The sequence below is a fragment of the Apteryx rowi genome, unplaced genomic scaffold, assembly GCF_003343035.1.
Source record: "Apteryx rowi isolate R43461 unplaced genomic scaffold, aptRow1 scaffold_184, whole genome shotgun sequence".
Classification (NCBI taxonomy): Eukaryota; Metazoa; Chordata; class Aves; order Apterygiformes; family Apterygidae; genus Apteryx; species Apteryx rowi.
The window spans coordinates 1,321,509-1,345,085 of record NW_020448130.1 but is presented as its reverse complement, the minus strand read 5'-3'; the positions used below and the strand labels follow the sequence as shown (position 1 = coordinate 1,345,085).

At 38.6% G+C, this 23,577-nt stretch overlaps 1 protein-coding gene across 3 annotated transcripts; it reads left to right on the top strand.

Annotated features, from left to right (window-relative positions):
* Nucleotides 1–847: 847 nt before the first annotated feature.
* DECR1 (2,4-dienoyl-CoA reductase 1) lies at nucleotides 848–16,608 on the top strand. Of its 3 annotated transcripts, XM_026061733.1 has the most exons (11): nucleotides 848–946; nucleotides 1,753–2,014; nucleotides 4,092–4,224; nucleotides 5,325–5,382; nucleotides 5,526–5,612; nucleotides 8,282–8,429; nucleotides 11,968–12,067; nucleotides 13,906–13,978; nucleotides 15,839–15,985; nucleotides 16,252–16,314; nucleotides 16,407–16,608. In XM_026061733.1, exons 1-11 carry the CDS (start codon nucleotides 875–877, stop codon nucleotides 16,464–16,466), a joined length of 1,203 nt encoding a protein of 400 aa, XP_025917518.1. In that variant the 5' UTR covers nucleotides 848–874; the 3' UTR covers nucleotides 16,467–16,608. The 3 variants fall into 3 exon arrangements, with proteins under 3 accessions (XP_025917518.1, XP_025917519.1, XP_025917517.1); XM_026061734.1 differs by lacking the exon at nucleotides 1,753–2,014 and having other exon boundaries at nucleotides 4,092–4,294; XM_026061732.1 differs by lacking the exon at nucleotides 5,325–5,382 and having other exon boundaries at nucleotides 4,092–4,294.
* Nucleotides 16,609–23,577: the final 6,969 nt, after the last annotated feature.

Here is a 23,577-nt window from a genome sequence, read left to right as displayed (position 1 = left end):
ATGTGGAGGAGCTGGTGACCGCATAACAGCTGACCTGAGTGGGCCTCAGCCTGTGCCCATGTGCCACAGCAGGATAAACTCAGCAGGATTATCGCAGCACAGGAACCCGCAGGCAGCTCCCGCTTGGCACCGGCCACGCCGCCACCCATCTTTAGAACGGAAGCGTCACGGTGTCAGGCGAATGTCCTTTGGCTTGGCAGCAGGAACGATGAACAGAATTGTCTTCTTCTAAGAAGACCCTCTAAGAGTGCTGAAGCCCGAAATGCCAGGGAGCCCCACCACAGGCAAGACGCTCACAGCGCCCAGCACGGCCCGCCCCAGGCCATATCACCTCAGGGCTCCCCACATCAGAAGGGACGTAAGATTTAACTGCTAATCTTTTGTTCCCTTCCTGTCTTTGGCTATTCCAATTAAACACCCTATTGTACTTGCTAGGAGCAGGCAGTCTTTCTTACTGGGATGGGGAAAGAACCAGCATCTACACCGTGCGCAGCAGCTATACAGGGGGCGCATCCGTTTATTTTAGCATAGCCCACAAGACAATCGACTTTCTTGACAAAACCCACCTGTTTTTATATATTTCCGCCAGCGTCTCGCTGCTGCCCGCGGGCAGCGGTCCCGGGGGGTGGGGGAGCCCAGTGAGGCGGCCCGGGGCTGTCCTGCTTTGCGACACCGCGGAAGCCTCGTCGCTTATCCCAATTCAGGGTTTGAAGCAGGAGCGGCGGCAGCCGGCCGTTAAGGGCAGCGCGCGCCCGCCCCCCGCGGGSGAGGCTGCTCCCCCAGCGCGGAGCGGCGCGAGGCGCGGCCCCGCCCCTCTCTCCGCCCCGCGGCAACGCCCCCAGCCCCGCGGCGCGGCGACCGCTCGGCACGGAACATGGCGGCGGCGCGGCTGGGGCGGGCGGGTCTGCGTGTTGGTGCCGCGGCCCGCTTCTCCGGCACCYGGCGGGTAAGGCGCTCCTGGCCGCCGTGGAGCTGGGGGGCAGGCCGGCGCCTCGGCGCTGCTTCGGGCCCTTCTCCCGCCGGGGCTGCCCGGCGCCCTCGTGCCTTCGGAGGGCACCGCGGCTGCCCGCTCCGGCGGCTGGAGGAGAAGGGCCGGGGTCCCGCCGCCGAGCCGCGTCGGGGGGCGGCCGGGGGCCTGCGCGCTTGTCACGGCGCGGGCCCGGCGGCCGCAGTGCGGCCGGGGTTGCGCTGTGGCTGCCGGGGCTTGGGGAAACTGTCCCAAATCGGGAGAAGGGGATTCTCCCCCTCTTCCCTCCCCCGCCCGCCTCCGCGGCCCTTGGACCGGGGGCGCTCCGGGCGCGGTGCCGGAGGCCTCGGTGTCGCCCCTGATCCTCCCGGCGGAGCTGCGCCGTGCGGCTCGGGCGGGAGGGCTGCGCGCTGCCGCGGCTCGTGCGCGCGGGGGCGCTGGAGGCCGCTGCCGCCGAGCTGGGCCCGGCGCAGCGCTGCTCGCGGTGGTCCTGGTGCGGCTCCCGTGGGGCTCCTGCACTGACCGCCTGCTTCACCTCCATCCTCTTGGTGTGGGTTTGGTTTTTCCCCCGTTTCCTGCCACCTTTCTATCTTTATTTAGACCCGAGACTTAATTTAAAACCTTGTCCTTGAATTCTGGCTTGCCAGAATGGTTAAATTGATCGAGTCCTGTCAAGGAAGCCCCTTGTGCCAGCTAGTAACTACTGCGGCCTTGCAAGAAGGCTGCTGGGTGATGCCAACGTTATCACTTGCTGATATCATCGTCACTCACCGCTCTCGGTGCAGTGTCGCTGCTGCTGCGGCCTGGTGCCTCCACTCCCCAGAGAGGGGCAAAGCTCCTCGGCGGTTTCTCCTTGGCGGTGGGAAGAGGCACAGGCTGCCGCCGCTGCCAGCGCAGCATCCGGACAGGGAGACAGAGAGGACGGGGAGTGCTGCCAAGGGGTAGCTCCTTACGCCAAAGGGAGCCCGAATGCCGCCTTGATGTGGTCCCTGCCGCGAGGTGAAGTTCCCAGAGGGGGCCCGTCTCTCCCGACATACCCAAGAAGAGGTAGGAGAGTAGGGGACTAATAAGAAAAACCCCAAAGGGAATCTTCACTGACCCTTTTCCTGGAGGCTCATCAGTATTTTGGTACTTAGTAAAAATATGCAAATTTGATGTTCACCGGAGGAAGCTTTTTTTTTTTTTTTTTGAAAAAAAAGTATTATACAGACATTTGGTGGCAGGTCTGATCAGTAGGATTTTGTCATTTTGGAAAAATATTGTGGTGTTCTTTGGACTCTCCATTTGAGCTGCTTGTATATCTTAAAACCACTTGTGTTTTCTGTGCTTTTTTTTCTTTTTTTTTTTTTTATGAGAAGTAATTGCAAATAGCTGAGGAGTTCAAGTTCCAGAAAGAATGCCTGAAATACTTCTTTAATATAAGTGTTGTAGTTCTGGCTGGATTGCCTTACTTTCATGACAAATTTAGCTTTAGTTTAAGCTTTAGTGTCTTCATTTTATTCTAGACAGTGCCCACAACTCTTCTTTATTCTTAGTTTTTGTTTAATCCTTTCATTGAAACATAGCTGTTACACAGGAAGTCTAATTCCATGATTGTTTGGTCTTTTTTTGCCTGTGTTACTCACATGCATGTGTATTATCACATACAAAGATCTGCATGCAGTTTCTCGGGTTGGCTTTAGGCACTATAAAACCCACATCCATGTACGTTATAAGGTCTGATGTTTATGATTATTCAGCTACTGCTAAAAACAATCTGTTAATTTTAGTGTTGAAAACAGGATTTAGTAAACAACAAAAACTTGTAATACTTGTGCTGTTTTGAAATAACCTTTCTTCTTGGTGTCAACAGGAGACTGAGTATTGAATACTTGTATGCTGTTATTAGCAATACTATACAAAAGTAGCTAAGCAGTCTTTTGTAAAATGTACTAGAATTTGTATATTTGATGAGATGCATTATGAATCAAGTACAATTAATATTAAAGGAAATAAATATGGTTATAGCCTGTATTCTTCTAATTTTGTGCACTTCACAGATGAAAGCAGTAGGTTTTTTTTCATACTTAAAAGTGTTTTCACAGCTTCAGGCTGATGTAACTTTGTATTCTGAATAATTCTGGAATGTCTGAGTTATTACTACAATGCTACTATCCCAAAGCGTTTAATTCAGTAGTTAGTTTTGGAGTTGAGTTAGTTTGCTGTTTTAGGATGCCAGTAATACTCTTGACTGTTTTTGCAGCAGACTTTCTTGATGATATTACAGACTTCTCTTTGCATCGTTGGAATATTTTCTTACTACGTAGATCGCTAGTTGTAATATTGAATTTCTTCTTTTTTTCTTTCTTTTTTTTTTTTTTTTTAAAGCACTAGGCATGTTTCTTTTTTTGCTGGGACTAGTTCACTAAGAGCTAATTTTCTGTAAATAATATTTCTGCTGGGACAGAGTGTAATGCTAATACCTAACCTTGCACAGATTTGTCTGGAAGACTGTACTAGTTGGCTTAACAGCTCAGATAATGGCTGGGGAAAGGTTTCATGCAGTTTAATTCTACTCCGTGAAAGCCAGTAAAGCAGAATGTTCTGTTGACTATAATAGCAAAGGATCAAAGCCTTGAAGCTACCACTGAAGCTTTTGAGTTTGTGAAGACTTACATATGCCTGTAACTTCACAATCCTATGAATTTAGTAGGGCTACTCTTATCTGTAAAGTGCAGTACACTTATGAATCTAAAACCCAAATCTGTCTTTAGAGCCTGTAATGAGTTGGTGGGCTCACATTAAAGAATTTCCACACGCATGAGTAAAAGTGACAGGCATAAGAATAACATTCAACATAACAAAAAATACCATGAGAATGTTTTTTCAGTAGTTCAGTTGGAATGGAACAGTCTAAAATGGCTCCGGTGCTTTCCTAGTCTAGTATTTGCATTTATGTGAAAGTCTTTATGCTTTAGTGTAACGCAATGTAGTTGGCTTTACATTTAGTTTATAATAATAGGAAAGCAGTTATAGTTGTTACTCAAAATTAGATTTTCTTATGACAGCGGAGGTATAGTGTCTTGTGTGTAGAAATGAGAATTTGTATATACAAATGAAAACTTTCCTCCTTTTGTTTTTTCAGTGTTTCAGCCGTGGGCCAAATGTGCTGCATCAAGACAGCAGTGCACCGCAAGCTACGTTCTTTTCACCTCTACAAAAAGTGATGTTGCCACCGAATACCTTTCAAGGGAAAGTGGCTTTTATAACTGGTGGAGGTACTGGGATTGGCAAAGGGATGACAACAGCTCTCTCCAGTTTAGGTGCCAAGTGTTTTATAGCAAGCCGGTAAATACTAACAAACACATTTTAGAGCTTTAATTTAGTACTGAATGATGAATTGATCCATCTGTCCAGCTTTCAAGAAGAAAACAAAAACTTATGAAGAAGAACAGAAAATAATTTCTTCTATTTAGTTCAGAAAACTTTAAATTACAATGTTATATTATAAATACCAAAAAATTGCGGATATATCTACAAATATCTAACTCTAAAATCCCTTGTGAATTAGGTCTGCTGTGTAGGCAGCAATAGGAAGAAACAAACTCAGAAAAATCTTCTGTGAAAAGTGGCTGTAAAACAAACAACCCCAAAAGTTAAGATGTAAATTCCACAAAAGTGTAAAAGAGAACACAAAATTGAAATGAATGTTATTAATCATTTTGAATTTATTATTGCAGGTGATCCCTATACAGTAGATTTTAACTGCAAGTAATAATTAAAGCCATTCCTTTTAACTCTTAAGACTTTTAAAGACAGCTATAGTTTTCCCTTAATGAAGATGATCTTTCTAAAATTCTGTTAAGTAACATCACAATAAAGAAAAAGTCTAATTAATTGAAATAATTAATTGAAATAACTTAATTGAAATACAAGCATTATGACATTTTTCCAAATAGTGATTTGGATACTTACTTTTAAGTCTCGGTATATATCTCCTTTCTAAAATACTAGTAGATTAGTAGCTAAAATTAAGTTTATTATGAATACATACTTAGATATAAATATTTTTGCCTGCTTACTGCATTTGACTAGCATAAAATACTCTCATTGTCACTTTTGAGTTGCTTTTCAGTAGCAGTAACCAGGAGAGAGGACTCAGATTTAAATAATTTTCTTTCAGAAAATTAGTAATTATGTATAAATTTTATTTTAAAAGTAAGATTTCACTAAACTCAGCAATACGTGCATGCACGCACACATGACATTTTAAGTTTTAGCTCATATTTGTTCAGAAAGTAGTATTTCAGATTTTATTGATCGGAATTATAAGTTTATTTAATTGAAATCCAGTGACATATTATGTACTTGTTTCTAGGAAGCTTGATGTTTTGAAAGGAACAGCAGAAGAAATTTATTCTAAAACAGGGAATAAGGTAAACTTTGCAGAAATGTGGATTATGTTAGTTATTATAATTAAGAGGTTGTACAGGCTTTATGCATGTATGTGCTTCTGTGGCTTGTTTAATTTATGAATGTGTCTTTGAAGTCTTACAGCTSTCTTCCCATTATTACATAGGTTTATGCAATCCAGTGTGATGTGAGAGATCCAGCTTCTGTTAAGAGTGCTGTTGCTGAATTAATCCAAGTGGCAGGACATCCTGATGTAAGTGTTCTAGTTAAAGGGAAGAACTTCAGTCTTCATTATTGAAAATACTCTGCATGCTAGCTATGAAGAAAATTAATATGGTAGAAAAGCAATGGTGTCTAAAGACACACTAGACAAAAAGTGGCAAGTACTTAAAGCTAAAGCTGACATTGGCAGTTGTACTGTCTACTCTATTCCTGTAGTTACTAAAATACATAATGGTCAAATAGGCAGAATATTGTTGTGCCTATTTTAAGGACTAACAGTTTTTCTGTAAGCAATGGGTGTCACAGTTTGTTGTGATCTCTCAAATTTACAGGACAGTGTATTGTGTGAAACAAACTTTATTTTTAGAAGCTCGTTAGGTAAAAAAGCAAACAAGGCTTCGTACCTTCCAGCTCCGAAGTTTGGTTTGTACTGTCCCTATTGGTCGTTTTGGTTACTAGGCAAGAATTTGCTTAATTCCCAAGAGTTTTTGTCTTATCAGGTGTTAACAAGCAGTTACTTATAAAACTGCAAGGATAGCAGACCTCATTCTTTTTTATCCTTGAGTATCTGGTGTACGTGTTGCTCTTGCTTTAGCCTAATGGTGCTGCTCCCAGCATACATCAGGCGTGTGGGCATGTATGCCAATGTGCAGTATGAGTTGTGTGCTAGGCCCAAAGCCTGAGCAGGAGTCAAGTGAATGAACACAAATGGAACAGTTGTGATGGGATTCTTTGAATTAAGTGTACAGAATATTGCCCTAAAATCTTCCTAAAAAGGTGACTTACCTGTGTTGGTGCCTAATTACACCTGTTGCTTATTAACAGAATGTCTCCCAAATTAGAAACAGAAGTAATCATAAGCATCATCTTTTGTTCTTAGTTTATTAAAAAAATATAAAGAAGATTCCAGTTTGAAAACTGAGTCCCCCTAAAATCAAGAAAAAATATCTTCAGTCAAGAGCTAAACATCTTTTAATAGTTTGGCACAAAATACAGAGCTCTTAACAGCTTGTGCCTCAAGAAGGGCGGTGTGTTGGAATCTAAGCAGTGATAGGCACTAAATCCTGATTTAGTAGTGATAGGAGCAACTTGGGTTCTGCTAGCTGATTAAAAAGTATGATGAAGATACTAACATTGATGTAAAGTATATGCAATGATATTTAAAACTGTCTGGCAACTGTGTACTGTAGATGATTTGCATTCACCATATAGCTTCCTATAGACATGATGGAGAACTTTCTGAAGTTTTACATGTGGCGAGTCTGAAGTGAAGAAAGTATCTCTCATAGCTATGTGCTATAGCACTGCTGTAAAACTTGCTAACTGTCCTGATATATAAACAGTTATTCTGGATATTATGTTGACTATGAGTTACTGTGTTTCTTGGCTGAAGCACTTCGTCATCTCTAGGTTTTAAGTGTGTAGGGAGAGGGAGGAGACTTCTTGCTCTCTGTTACATTTTCAGTACTCTAGCAGTTTTTTGAATAAATGCTGCCCATGTCTTGTTCTTTACAGGCAGTTCCTGTCTCTTTAATTTCACATATTTTCTGTATTTGAGAGACTGCAGAGTGAATGAATATTCAGTTTTTCTGTCTAGTTTTTCTCTTTAGTGACACACATGACAGATATGTTTATGAATATTGCAAGCCTGGGTATCACTGCCAATGGGCCTCTGTGGTGAGATTTCAAAATCTGAAGTTAATGCATTTGTCATATTCCTTCTGTCTTTGTTCTTCCATCCTTAAGATTCCCAGTTAGAAAGCGGTCATTCTTTCATATGGTTTCTTTGGTAGTCATATTTATCTACATCCCTAAAAGATTGTTTCATGCTGTCCTTAATTCACTAGGTTTATTATTGTATCTTTATCACTGCTGTATTTAGTTTAGTGATTCAAGTAACCCCTTGGTATGTTGAAGTTCATGGGTTTTCGTTCTTTGAAATATCTAGTGTCCTTCAAAATATAGGGAGGTCTTTAAATTGTATTTATCACCTGTATGTAGAATTTATGGCCATTGTGGCTCCCTTTTGTTACTGAAAGTTCTAATATCTTAATTTAGCCCAGAAGTTCCTCAGGACAAAGACCTTGGTTTGTGTGTAAAGGGACATGAATCTAAGTGGCATTYCGTAAGTAGTAATACACCATTTTACTGCTTCAGCACCTCATATTATTAATAAACACAGAAGATCTGGCCACATTATTTTTGGTCAAAAACTGATTTTGTGATACTTAGTCCCCCTAAAAGAGTACATATAACTTGCTTGCCTGGAGGGCTAAGCAGGAGATGTATTGAAAGTACCTTCTCTAACTACTCTTTGTGGAAAGGCAGCAATGACAGGTATACAGCTATTCAAAAAAGTTTTGTACTAGTTGCTTGCAGTTCATTAAATCACAGTATTCTCTTTGTGACTGCTGATTAGACTTCTTGTCGTGCAATAGTCCGCTAATGAGACTTTTGTCATTGGCTTAGCTGAACTTCTTTACACTTTTATTCTTGTGCCTCTGTTGGCTGAAATATGGTATATGACCTCAGAACTTGGGAGGGAGTAACTTTCCTTTTAGAATGCTGTTGAGACAGTATGGAAAATATTTAAGTACTAGAGTAATTAGTAAGTATTAGCATTGGTAAGTACTAATACTGAATACTAGGCTTAAGAATTATTTTTAGTGTAACTTTTAAATTTTTATTCATGTATTTCAGATTGTGATAAACAATGCAGCTGGAAACTTTGTTTCCCCTTCTGAACGACTTTCTGCTAATGCATGGAAAACAATAACTGATATTGTGCTTAATGGTACTGCCTTTGTAACTCTGGAAATTGGAAAGGAACTCATTAAAGTACAAAAAGGTATCTTAAACTTAAGATAACAGTAGCTAAGCATTGTAACATTATCTTATTACTAATTTTCCTTGCTATTGTGTACGATAGCCAATTCTGAGACTCTGAAAAGAAACAATTTTTAACACTGCATCTTTTCTAGAAAGAAACTTCTTTTTGAGTTAAATCATACGTAACTATGGTACTGTAATACTGGTTGGCAATTATTTTATTGTAGAATCTGCCCTTAAAATTGGACCCAGAGACCATGAGGTCTAATGTAAGAATTTGATTGCAGAGTTTGTACTACTTGTAAAACATCTGTAAAATTTAAAGAGTAAGAGTTTAAAACATATGCTATTATTTCTGTTCTGTTTTCTGTTCTATATCTGTGTTGTTTTCATTAAGCAACTGGACATGTAGCACTGATTTAAATAAACAGTAACTCAGGAAATCACTTTGACTTTCCATACTAAACTTAAAAAAAAAAAAAAAAATCACGGCTGTGTTTTTGACTAAAAGCRCTGGAGAATATTATCTTTGAGGTAAATTGAAAAAGAAATTTGAAATTGAAATCAGTATTAGGTTTTATTTATATTTTGAACACTCTTCCTGAATATAAATTTTAATTCTGGACTATCTAAGAGTTTAATCCAATATTTTGGCTTTACCTTAAAATTATGGTAGTTCTTTGATATTCTGTCTGACCAAAGAATTATATATATACACACACACATACACACGTGTGTGTGTATATATATGTGTGTGTATATGTACGTGTGTTTGTGTGTGTGTATTTAAAAATAATTTAATTGGAATAGTTGCCTAAGGGACACCATGCACACTTACACGTACCCAAATTATTCTCTTTAGGGGAGAGGTAGTGTATGCCTTTGTATGTTATGTCACAGATTACGTACAAAGAACTACTTTTATTCTGCTTTATCTTCTAGTTATGAATTGAAAAATACTGAGCTTTCTCATTTTTTGACCTGACTGCTATTTTCCCAAGTAGCATTTAAACCAGTGAGGTATGTTTTGGTTTTCCATATGGCCCCACTTTTCATGCTTGTTTTCTAGGTCCAGCACAGTGTGGAAACTTATCCTTTTGTATTTGTACTGTATTTCCCTTAACAACTGAATTCTTCCCCACTTCTGTTGCTTGTTTTCTAGGTACAGCCACTGTGTTAAAATAATCCTTTTGTATTTGCATTGTATTTTGTTAACTGCTGAACTAGTTGAGTTTCTTCAAGCCCCCCTCCCCACCCTACCTCCCCCTGAAAAATACTCCATGTTTCATACTTGGGTTTGTACAATATTAATGATAACAATATAAAGTTAATGTTGTGTATAGATGTCTGTATGTCTGTAACAGTTTTGGTCAGTTGACAAGGTATTTCTTAAATACATCAGCAGCGCATGAAAGTATCATTTTCAACATTCTAGTGCTAGTATCCCCATGTTAAAATCCTCATCCCCAACTCTATCTCACTGTATCATTATAGCAAACTATTGCAATAGTTTGCTTTATGGCCTTCCAGATGCACRTGTTGTCTCCTATAATAAGTTGAAATCCAGCTTTAAGATGTCTTTCGCTGCTGCTGAATGAAAACTATTCTTCTTGCCTCTAGCTTCAAATTCTGCAAAATCCTGTCTCAGTCATTTACCTTCATATTGCCTGTCTTCCTTTGTCTCCTAAGCTTCCAAAACAAATGAATTTCTCTTGCTGTTACCTGTATGTCGTCTTTCTAGGGGATTCTGTATGCAAGACTTTGTATTTAAGGCTTTCTTTAAGACTTGTTTTGCAAGTAAATCAGATGTTACCTGTCTGTCCTCTCATTCTCCACCTTCATTTTCTCTTGCTTGTCCTTTTCCTTTGGGCAGAAGGACCTTAGTTTCAGAAATGTTGGAAAGTGTCATTTTTTTATAGATGCTACCCAATGCAAATATTTTAAAATAATCTGTCAGGATGCTATACGTCTGACAGTCACTAAAACACTGGCACATACTTATATCTGCAGTGTGATCTACATTAAGCCTATTTTAGTAAGTAGCGTAAATCCTCTACCTTTAGACTAAAATCTTAGTGGCAAGAACTTGTCTTACTGCAAATACCTAGCTGCAGTATGGTCCCAGTTTCTACTGAGATACTTAAAGGGGATTGTATCACCGGTTATGAATTACAATCTGCTAGTGCTTTATGTTATTTATTTATGCATTAAAATTTTAAAAAGTGAGAGAAGTTAATCAGTTAGATAGTGTCCTTCTAATGAATATAGACTTTAGAAATCAAAATTGTGCATGATCCAGAATGTGTCTTAAAACTGTAAATGTGTTGGTCATTCTGGTTTCTGTATTGGGTTCACTTCTCTTTATTTAACTGGTATTTTAAAAACTATCCCTTCTAATCTGCAAAATATTCATAGTTAACAATCCTAGATAACTTCAAATTTAGTTTGTTTTTTTGTCAGTGTTAGTTTTTCCTTTCAAAGTTTCTTGCTGGAAGCTCCTTTTCTTTAAATAGTGTCCATGATATCTGCAGGCATATCTGTTAGCGCTTGTTTATGGTCCTCTTTAGGTTCTCCTGTGTAACTTAACCATAAATCTTTAACTGAGTCTCATGTGACTTCATTGTCACATATGTACTATTGATAAGGCATATAGTTTTAGAGATGTCCCTTAGGTAACTATTCCAATTAAATTATTTTTAAAATACAGTAAGTAGAACAGTTATTTTAGTTTGTGGCACAAGTAAGTAGTGACCTGTCCTCCCTTCTTCCCAATTTCCTCATTACAGTAAGTTCATGCTAATAATTGATCAAACAGAATTTGCAGGCTTCTATAAAAGAATAAAGAGCTACATTTTTCATTGTGTTCTGTAATGTTTTAGTTAAATCTATGATAAAATACAATTTATTAGAAAAAATGGTGTCTTTATAGAGGACTTCGTTATGATAATAATGGGAAAAAAATTAAGAAGAATTTTAAGTTATGCAAATTAACTTTGTCATATGTTCTACTGTAGAAAAAGCTGAGAATTTCCAGGACATATTTTTTCTGCAGTATAGTAAACTTTAAGATTTAACTTCAAACCAAAGCTCTGTAATTTTAAGATTATGTCAAACTTAAGTTTTCATACTTTTTTTTTTTTGTCTTTTTAGCCAGGAGTTAATGGAATTGGGGACAAAATATGTGATTAGTAACTAGTTGGCTGGGGCAACTTCTAAAAACACGTTGTAAGGTCTGCCTTCTACTTAAACTGAAATTTGCCCATGTGTGTTCATTGTCAGTGAAGTCTGTGGGTTCAGACTGTACTTTGGAGCCTAACCAACACCTGTTTTCATTCATGGGAAAGGGGGAACAGAAAGGAAAATGCTTAAGAGACAAGCTTCCAAGAGTAGATGTTTATTTTGAAACCCAGAGTGGTATCCCTGACACTTGAGCTGCGAACTTCTGTACTGCTGAAGTTGCTTTTTCACTTTGAATTCAGAGTTTGAACTTTGTGTATGTGGTTTTTGTTGTTGTTGTTGTTGTTGTTTATTTCTTGTAATGTTTTTTCAACTTCCAGGAGCAGCATTCCTGGCTATTACAACAATTTATGCAGAGAGTGGTTCTGGATTTGTGGTGCCAAGTGCCTCTGCCAAAGCTGGTGTAGAAGCAATGAGCAAGTGAGTAACAGCAAAAACACATTCTGTTCTTCACATCCTTCAGCTATGGTAACTGGCAGCTAGTTGGTATAGTTATCCCAGTTCCATTATATCGTAAGAAAACCTTCCTGCCTTCAGTATCCTGGCAAGAAAGTAGTATGCTGACAGCTCCTTAAAGAAGGAAATATTAAATGTCATTATTGTGATTTTTATCGGGGTGAAAGAGTGAATGTGTGAGTGTATGTATGCATAGACATACATGTAATTATTAGGAATTCTGCTACTTAGGTGTTTCGTCTGGGCCATCTTCAGTAACTTTTTAACACTGCTAGTACTTTTGAATGGACAAATTAGCCAAAAATGTTGGATCTGACCATTTGCTATCATTAGAAGAGGGAAGTAATGACAGAGTAGCGTTTCTTTGATACAAGTCTTTTCATTTACAAAGACTTCTGAACTCCTAAGTGCAACAGATGTTATTTGGGGGAAGGGGGGTTCTGTGGTGTTTCCCACTCCCACCCCCTTTAGCCAACTCTTTACTAGTTGTTCAATTATGTAACTTGGTTGTATCTTCCAGTGGCAACAATCAGTTGAGGAAGAGCTTGTTCCCAGCTGCCTGATTCTTCCCCTTCCCTTGCATGGGCCATGGCACTTATCAGACTGCAATGAGCCTATTAAACTTGCTAATTCACTGGAAAACAAACACTGTGGAAAAAAATGAAATTTTTCCTTCTGGTTAATGAGTTGGATAAATTGTCAAAAAAAAATAAGATTACTGTCAGAGAGCCAGTGCAAGAGAGGAAGTTAAACTGCAAAGTTGTTGTGGGGAAGGATAAGGACAAATCAGTGGAACTACTTCTTTTGGCAGTAGCAAGCTATAGAATTTCAATTACAGAGTTCTGCTTTTTTTTTTTCTCTCTCTCTGCTGGCTCCCATAGGTAAACCAGCACTTGCAAACAGTAATCAGGAGAACTGTTCAAGGTTCATAGTGCTTTCCACTTGCTTTTGTCTTAGGAAAAGATGTGTTTGTATTTCAGTAGAGTCTGCTATTGGTTCACCTAGCTAGTTTCATAAAGAAATGTTTCCTTCACTGTCTTAAATTAAGGTCTGCAGTTGTACTTAATTCATAACAATAGCATGTAACAGATATCCATGTTACTCAGCAAATGGAAAGACTTCTATCATTATTAACTATATTGCAGTCAATGATAACAAATAGTCCCTCCTCTGCGCTTCAGCAGAAGCAATTGAATAGTTCTGCAGCCTTTTAGTAAGTAGAATTCCTTATCCAGAAAAAAAAAAGGAAAAAGTGAATCATGATTTCTTGCTTTATAGAGCTGAGTGTGACTTAAATGTGTACTTTTCAAAGACTTTATGACCCAGCTTATTAATTCTCTGTAACAGATAAAATATCTAGAATAGTGCTTGTTCAAAGAAAATGTTGCCATGAAGCAAAACTGTCCGCTTGTCCCAAAGYGTAGAGCATCTTTGAGAACTATGCTGAAAATGTCATACTTGTGAGGTGATTTAAAGTACAAAAGAAAGATAGGGGCCTAACAGTTGTTTGCAAGGAGTTTGGGTGCCAAAATTGTCTCTATGCATTGTGGGGGGAAAGAATCACTCCTTCAGTTTGCTTTGTCTGTGATACACATATTAAATCAGAATTCCTCTGTTTGTGATTGTGACTTTTTTTTTCTGAAAATTTTTTGTCAAGAACACCAAAAAAATCGTAAGTGAAAACACATGGCTTAGGGCTCAAATTTTAGTATTTGATTCAGTTCTGATTATAACGCTTTGCTGAACAGCATTATAAAATACTGTGTTTAAAATGTTGATGCATTTTGTTAATGAATTTTTAGGTCTCTTGCGGCTGAATGGGGTAAATATGGCATGAGATTCAATGTGATTCAACCAGGTCCAATAAAAACAAAGGTACATAGCATTGGAGTGAAACACAACCTTGGATATGTTTTGTGTAGTACAGTGTTGCTTTTAAGATTGTCTAACCCTTTCTATAACCTTTAAATTCAAATATGATTTCCTTGGAAGTCCAAAACTGTGCTGTAATACTGAACACATTACTTAACTTCTCAATACTTCATTTGTAAAATGCTGTAAAATAGAATTTCTCAAATTTTTGAAACCTGCCACTGCACTGCCCCTTCTGCCACCCTAATACAAATGAAACTCATGTCTGTCTGTAATCATACTGTTGCTTAAAAACACCCAACTATTATAGTTTGTCAAGTGAAGTGAGTTCTTACACTTGGTGGGGTACAACTGCCTATTTCTGTCTGAGCTCCTAATTTATAAACATTTCATCAACTCCAAATTTCAGAGTCTCTTAGAGGTATATGAGGACAGAGCCCATGAGTTTTGAAAATCACAAAACTAGAAAGAGGAAAAGATAAGGCAGCGAGGAAATGTAGAGCTTTGGTATGAATGAAAAGGACTGAAGGGTTTGGAGGAGGTCATTCAGACCCGCTGGTATAGGAAGAAAAAAGCAAGCAGTGCTGCAAGAAGAGAGAGGAGGAACTGTTTCACACTGACTCCAAATATGAAAGTTAGGAGCAGTAACAGCTAATAATGATATTACTACTACCTCTAAAAAGGTTTCACATTTACTTAGTTTTGCTGTAGTGGTTTCTGGGGGTGCTACTTTTTTTTTTTTTTTTTTCCTCTCATCATCAGTCTTAGATGCTGCATGGGACAACTGAGTGGGTTTTTTGTTGTTTTTTTTTTTTTGACTGAAAGGAAAGATAAGTGACTATCAGCATGGTTTTAAGAGCATTAAAACAACCTTACAAGATCAGATCAAAAGTCCTCCAGGCCTTATATCCAGGGAATTGTTAGACAATTATAATTAAGAAAAAACATGTAATGATACTTCCTCTTTATTTTTCCAGCCTCTGGCAGTCTATGACAGAGAGAGTTTGGTACAGTTGATATTTTCATAGTATAATTGTCTCAATGGATTTCCCTGCCATCTTTGGAGAGCACTGCTGTAAGGCATGATAGGAAAAGAAAGCATAACAATGCAATGCTGTTAAGCTTGTGATCTGGCATTTTAAAAAATATTGTTATAGAATACTTAAATGGCACATGCAGAGCCATAAATTACAATGTGCTTAACTCTTGTAACTGCAGTAACTTAACATAAATGTTACTAACACATTTCTGATTTTGCTGAATCAAGTTGTTTCTTTGTGGAAGAGCCAGGAGAAACAACAAAAACCTCTTCTATTTTCCATGACATTCTAAGCTATTCAGATATTAAAATTCAGTATCTTAGTTTAGTTCTAGTCGTTGTTCCAATTTAACTGAAACTTAAGGTTTTTTGCTTTTCAGTTTTCCTTATTGTGTCATGTATAATTTATTCCTGTCACTTTCCCCATTCCTCTCCCTGCTCCCCCTTTGTTCCTCTCCCCTCTCTGTGCAGCAATTTTGAGGCTCACTTATTTCCTCAAATGCTTGTCAAACATGTGTCAGGTATTTGGGAAACAAAGATTATTAGAATCCCTTTGCTTTTCATAGATAGTTGGTGGGTGACTATCCCAAGCAAGTGTAATTCCAGTTTGTCACCCTTAGTGAACATATACCAGTGCAACACAGATAAATTGCATTTCTGTCTCCTGCTTTCTTCTTTGTCCTTCTGCTGACAAAGACGATGTGGTACAGTTTACCCCCAAATGTTGGCTTCCATATCGGGTCTTCCATACTAAGGAATCTAATCTTTGTCTGATTTTAATTTCTGATACAACAATTTTTTCAAATATTTCTCTTAATTCTCAGGGTGCTTTTAGCCGTCTTGACCCAACAGGCACATATGAGAAGAGATTAATAGAGAGGATTCCCTGTGGCCGTCTGGGAACTGTAGAAGAAATTGCAAATCTTGCTACCTATTTCTGCAGTGACTATGCAAGCTGGGTTAATGGAGCAGTAAGTTTATTTGTTCTTGTTTATACAATCGACCTTTATGAGGGTCTGAGTTTTGCTACCATTCTCTAAAGCCTTAGTTATAAAATGGCATTTGAGAAATTAAACAAAACAAACTATCAATTTGAAATTCTTTACAATCATAATTAATACTTTAATTGTATTTTATAGTAGTTAGTAGCTTTAAAACAGAACTTCTTAAAATAATGACTGAATTAAACGGATATCTAAAAAACTACTGTTAAATACACTGCTTATGTTTTGTCTAGGTTATTAGAATGGATGGCGGAGAATTTGTTTCTATGGCAGGAGAATTCAATGACTTGAAGAAGGTAGTAAATTTCTTGCCTTTCGCATTCAGACAAATACTTGGATGTGTAATTATTATATGGAATTCCAATAAAATGCTCTTGTCTTTTACTAGGTTACCAAAGAGCAGTGGGATATGATGGAAGCAATGATCAGGAAAACAAAGGGCTCATAAAGTACCCATCTTGCTGTATTCCTGGTGATTTTTTTTTGAAATAAATTACTGAATTCATGAATGTTTAGAAATAACCTATTAAGGAATAGCCTTCAAAACATTTTATATGCTGATTTCAATAAAGTATTCTGAAATTGTAATATTTTGAATATAGCGTGTGTATTTTTTCTAAAATATCTGTTACCAAAAGTGAATGACAGATGTTTATTAAAATTTTACTCTTCTTTGGATAATGTCTTACACAGCCATGCTGTGATCTATAGTTAGTTTCCTTTTTAATATTTCAGAGAATTTTTCTATCATTCAAGTATATGCAAGTAATTTTTAATATTGTAATCTCAGTAACATTTCAAGAACATCATACCTGAACATACTTTCTTAGTTTTTCTTAAATTAACAATTAAGTCCTGCAGTTCAGTTATAAGCCCTAAATTTGCAAATAACTTTCAAGTTGTCAATAGTATATAGTGAGATAGAATGCAAGTTCTAATGTAATATTTTTCACATACAAAGTTTTGAGATATATAACCATCTCAGTCTCAGCTTTTGCTGACATTTTCAATCTGCTAATTATCTTCAGTTGAACTTTAAAAATGGTACCTAGGGATGAATCTTGCCTTCCTGAGTAGCTATTTCTTTATCATAGATTAAGTTAATGTTCTTGAAAGTGAGAAACTAAAACCTCATTTGCTATTAATGTGTGTGTAACTAGGGGAGTGTCTGCATAAAGAAGGCTTACTTAGACTAGTAAAGGACACTTGTAATTTGGGACTGAAAGTATTGAAAACTCATTGGCAGAGGTCTGTAGAAATCTAGGTTCCATTAGCATTCACAGATTGGTACTAAAGAAGCTCTAAGATGGCATTATTTCTGAATGTATAAAGTTCATTCATCCCAAATAAAATGTGTCAACTTAGTTATAAGTAGGTCATTATTAAAAAAAAAAAAAAAAAAAAAGCATGTTTATTGTTGTCCCTCTTTGGGGATTATTAGATTTTTCCAGATTCGTGGGGGTTGCGTCTTGTTTCCCTCTTCAAACAATGCATGGAATTCTCCAAAGAAATTTAACTTTAGCTCTGGCCTTTTGTGACAGTGTGCTCCGTTCCCCCCCAATGTGCTCTCTTCCCTTCAACCTGACCTCCCTGTAAACAGCACATGTGCGGGGGCTGATTGAGCATGTGCCAACTGAGGCCCATCTAGCATGCAAATATGACTGAGTCAATCATCTCTCCCCCCATAAATAGGGGGCAGCCCAGAGCCCATTGAGCTCTCCTGCACGGCAGTGGGCTGCACTGCAGAACCTCCTCTTGAGCAGGGACGCCTCTCAAGGTTACTCCTCAAGGTTGAGAGATTCCTTACCCGCCACAGATCCTCGGTAAGTGATTAAAGCATGCTGAACTTTTGCGAACTTCGCAAAACTTTGCTGAGTTATATCTCTGATTGATTGATTGTGCGCATAACCCCTTAGACATAAACCGTTGACCAAGTCTGAGACTAGGACTGGATCCAGCCGCACCTAGGCTCCTCTCAGGAGTTTGGAGAACAAGGGGGTCCTTTCCGAACCTCATGACTCAACAGGATGGTCCCCTTCGCACATACTCCTTTAGACATGAACTGTTGACCAAGTCTGGGACTAAGATTGGATCCAGCCACACCCATGCTCCTCTCAGAAGGAGTTTAGAAAGCAAGGGGGTCCTTTTTGAACCTCATGACTCAACGGGAGGGTCTCCATTGTGCGTGCATCTGAGCCTGTCCTTCATGCAGTAAATAACTGGGTGAACCTTGCCAATGGAACCTTGTTAAATCATTTTTATTTACGACTGAGCTTTACTTACTGTAATAAACATAGTGCTACTTCCCTCTTACGAGTGAAGTGCATCACTCCTCCATGACACCTTTACAGCCTGAAATCCATGCCATTTCTTAAAATTCTATTTTATCTCAAACTTCTTCCATCCATGCATGCATCCCTATGTCCATGCTTGTATGTGCTTTGAGACTGATACACAGTGATTTAAGAATCAGGAATATAAAAGCAGTTCAAGGGTGTCTTCCTTCAAGTGATGGCAGTTGTCTAGTCCTTTTACTCACACTTCAAGCCATACTAATATATGCCAGCATCTGACTTTGAAATCACTTGATAGCTTACTTCAGCACTGTGTTAAGGCAAATGTTCTGCTGAAAGGATGGACTATATTAGCATGGGTTTGGTGGAGTAATAACATTGCTTCCAGTTGTGGAAAGTGCCAGCTTTCTTTTGCCAAGTACCGATGTAATTTGTGTACATCTGAATGTATAGATATGCTCTCGGTCTCCTGATAGTGTGGGTCCTATAGGGGATTGAGTATCCTCTATGCCACAGATAATAAAACAAAGCAAACTAGTTGATCACAGCAGCCTTCAAAGTGTCTCTTAAACATACTATAAAGCTCTTTTTAAAGCATCCTGAATTTTGGTTGGACTACTGTGGAGATCAAATCCATGTCTCCTCCCCAAAAGTAATTTGCTCATCATCCTCCACAGATACTTAATTTTTCTCTTCATATGGGACACACTTGCATATAAGGTTTTGTCACATTTTAAAGTGTTTCGGAACAATGAACAAACACTTCAAAGATATTCTCGTGAGCCATGGTATGACCAAGTACTTCTCTGCTATGTTCATTAGGGAATTGTCTGGAGTTGGGCTATCGGTAAAAATAAGTAGTTTTCCACTGGTTTCGTGCATCCATAGGTATGTGCAACTTTTTCTATAGGAAGATTCTTCATGTAGTTGAAGGACAGGACTGACATCCAGGAGACCTGGGTTCAGTCTCCAACATTACCTTAAACTTTGTGTGACTTGAAGCAAGTTATTTCCATTGCACCTGCACTGCAGGGCAGGTGCGCTTTGCAGCACTCCCTCAGGACTTGGCCATCTGAATTGGGGAAACTGGCTGGAGCACATCATGGCTCCTTTTCACAGAAGCACAGAAAGGTTGAAGTTGGAAGGGACCTCTGGAGATTGTCTAAGTCCAACTGCCCTGCTCAAGCAGGGTCACCAAAAAAATAGGTCCTGAGTGGGGCAGGGATGGAAAAGTTCAAGAAAAGAGCACATTTCCAGGCCTAGTTTCAGCATTAAGTTAGGATCAGGTATATACCTGGCTTTGGGTCTGGGGGCTAGGATGCACTGCTAGGTGCCACATAGTCTTATGGTAACATCCCTGTTCCCTAAGTGTAAAATGATGATAACAGAACTTTTTTTCTTTAATCTGACATGCTTTTTTTTTATCCTGCATGTTGTCTCGTGTATTTTTGAGATATTGAAAGCAGAGACATTTTTGGTAGGGTAAGAATGAAATGGAGGAGAAAGGACAGAAGAGAGAAGGGAGATAGGCCTAGCACTGCTAAAACTAGTTTTACCGGATATCTCTGTAGTAGGCACCATGGTGTTTAGGTGCCATAACAGCAGACATAGTAAATGTCAAAAATCCACTACCTGACTTTAAACACACGGATCCACAATTTCTTTGGCTCAGCCACCACTCTAATATTGCTCTGTCCATACATGACCTTTGTTTTGAAAGTAAACTTTTAGGATATCAGTTCAGAAACGTATCCCTTCCACAGCAAATTGCAATGAGTTCCTATGCAAAAATACTTTAAGAATTCTGAGAGCTTTTGCAGTTTAAAATAAATACTGCTTCTTGACCCTAACCTTAAAAAAAAAGGTAGCATCTTTGTCTTTCCTTCATTGCCCTACTCACCAGAGAGATTCAGGCCAACTTTGCACCTAAGGGGAACTTTCTTTAATTCACAATGAACCTTTCAGGGACTGAAGCCCTTCTGTGAACCATTGAAGGGGATTTTAGTGCATTGGCCTGCTTTTATTTGGTGCAGAACAACTTCCTTTGATTTCAGAGGGATCTGGAGGTGCCCAGCACTTCAGAAAATCAGGCCATATATATTTAGGTGCCTAAATATGGATTCTGAGCCTCCTTGTAGCAAGTAGGTGTGGATTTCAGTGTGTTTCAATAATGAAATTATTATGATGAGGGCTTAGTATAAATGCACGATGCCCAATGGAAATTAATCAGAAAAAGCTAACATTGCCTAACAACATAAACACCTAATCCTAGTTTAAATGCAATTTTAGCAGCAGCGTATGCATATTTTGTAAGATGAGGTTCATCTTCTAAAGAAGCAGTACCAGCTTTCAGCCTACTGATTGGTATCTGATATTTGCCCAGTATGGAATATGCTATCCAGAAATTTCTTAAGCTTGCCTGGGTAATCCTATTAAAGGTGCATCATTGATGGATTTGTAAGTAGCACCCCGATACTGTGCATGAAATGTTTGGACTAGAACAGGGAGGGCCTCCGTGCCGCAGTGAATGATTGCTAACGCACTTGCTTCAAGCCCCGTGCTCAATCCCCGTTAAATCATCAGTGAAAAAATCAGTATCGGAAACCAGGTATTCTCCACGGCAGCCAATGGTTCACATCGCAGATGTCAGTTGGGCGTTGTTAATGGCTCCTGGTGTGGTGAGACCCCTGAGCTACACTAACGGCCTGTGTCGTAGGCAAAGCTTGAAGCAGGCAGTCACGATGCCTGTTATATTTTAGTAAAATACATATTTTTAGACAGTAAGATAGTTAACAACTTGAGTAAAGTAGATCCCATGTAACTACCTGTAAGTCAGCTTCTCTGTTTAGCAGGAATACAGCATACCTGCACTACTGCACATAATTAATGTTTTTGCATGCTACTATTTTTCTTTAATATATATATATTTTTGGAACCAAATGTCTACCACAAGAAAGGAGCTTGCAGTCTTCCCTAGCATCAGCTGTATCATTGCCCTAAACCTCATTCTACTGTGACCCTGGCGTGAAGAGCTGTCTCCAGGAGTGTTTTAGAGATTTTAAATCCTGGTGTTTCTACAACAGTTTTGACTTAACCATATTTGCTATACTTTGCATTGCACTGATGTAACACACATATTTGCTGGAACCGTCTTGTTAAATTGCTGTCTTTTAATCCAAATTATACTTGCGAGAAATGACTATACAAAACATTCCACATGGACGTGACTGACAACTGCTTTACGTATGCTGTTCAGGACCAGGGGACAGCTGATCAGTAACAGCTGTAGTAGAAGTTTGAACAAATCTTTGACAGGTAACTTGTGTTCAGGAGGATAGATTCCAGTTTTTGTGATGACTCTTTGTCAAAACACTTTAAACACTTCATCTTTCACTGTAACAATTTTAGCAAACAATCACTTTACATCATATCTATTACAGTACAAGGTATCTTTTTTTTTTACCTTTACATTTTTTAAATGCTAAAATAAGGCAAAATCCAGGGTTTCAAGTGCAGAGTATGAACAATATCAATCATTTATTGTACTGATAGGCAGATAATCTGTTCACCGTTCCTTCACTTGACATGCACAATTATATTTCACATTGCATAGAGAAAAGAGGAGAACAAGCAGGTGAGAAGTTAAATCACTGTGCATGGAGTGGGAGTAAAGCAGTGCAAATGACTTAGCTTTATCTTACTTCAATTTTTTGTGGCTTTTCTCCCCGTCAATGACCCCATCCTGCCACCATCCACTCCTGAACTTTCCCATCGGACTCCGCTCCTCCCAGGGTATTTCGTTGCCGGAGTGCGGCCTCAGTTAGAGGATTAACGCCAGCGGGAGCTAAGTGACAGAATGACCTTGGAGGGCCGGAGCCTCACTGTCTGAGACCTCTTGTTTCAAATAAAATGCACTTGCTTCTTTCTGCTTGTTAAATTAGACACAGCAATGCATTCAAGAAGTTGTATATAGCTAATCTGCTAACCTGGAACTGCTTCTGAAATAGTTTCCTATGGAGGCAGCTTAGGTTTGTTGACTAAGACACAGCTCGATTTCCTTCTTACACCAGTATACCTGGACATTTATAGAATTGTGCTGGCATAAAACTGGTGTAAAATAAAAACAGAGCCAGGCCAAAAAAATGTAGATGGAAGAAGACAGCCGTTTCCATACTGTAATTCCCATTTAAAAAATACCTCTCTAGCGTAATAAAAGGCAGAGCCCACCATGTAAACTAAATATGGTATAAAATCTGTAGTAGATCTTTTGTCTCTTTTGGTGTTAAATTTTTATACTATTATAGATTAGACATTCAATGTAAGATCCAAGGAGGCACATTTTTTTCAAACAGTTGTTTTGTCATCTACATGGTACAGAAAAAGAATGCAGGAGATAGACAAACTAGACACCAACAGTCTTAGGATATTAAATTTAATTATAGATTACACAGAATATGATGTAAAAACAGCAATTTACTAGAATAATTATAACCTGCAAAATGTGAAAATAGTTTAGAAAATGGATTGTCATATTCTCTGACACAGCAATAGTCATGAAAGGTACACTTATAATATCGTGTGCTAATCTGCGTATTAACTATACTACCTGCCATTTAGCCAGGATTCCAAGACAGATTAAAGGTTTTTGTTTCTGAAATGCCTATGTTTAAATTCAATAAAGTTAAACAACTAGATTGAAAACACTATATTTTTGTCAACTACTGTATGGAGAGCTATCCCAGATTTTCGCTGCTTATAAATGTTTTGTCTATATGCGATGAGTTCGTAATGGGAAGAGTGATTGAAAACTGCAGAGAGCACAGACCTGTAAGTGGGTGGTTTGACAACTGAAAATATTTCTCAGTGCCTTGGTAAATTTTGGAGAACAGTCATTCCAACTCCTCTTTCCTACTGCAAAACTAATTCTTTCTTTCTTTCCTCACATTTTTGCATTTTAAAACCCATAGTTAGTTGTAACTTGCAGAGACATCTTCAGATTTTCTCGTTATAGAGATCAAGAAGAAAAAACGTTGCAGGTGTCAAAGGATATGATGACCACAACAGTGTCGGCAGGTTTAATTTTTTTCTAGCTGTTTTTATGAAAGCAAAAAAAAAAACCCAACTCCAACATGTTTTAGTTTCTTATTGAATATACAGACTGGCCCAAACACAGACATTCTCTTTATCAATCTTATAGTTACAAAAACTGTACATTACAAACAGTATAGAAACAAACTGAAAGGAATGTGCCACACATCCTGGCTA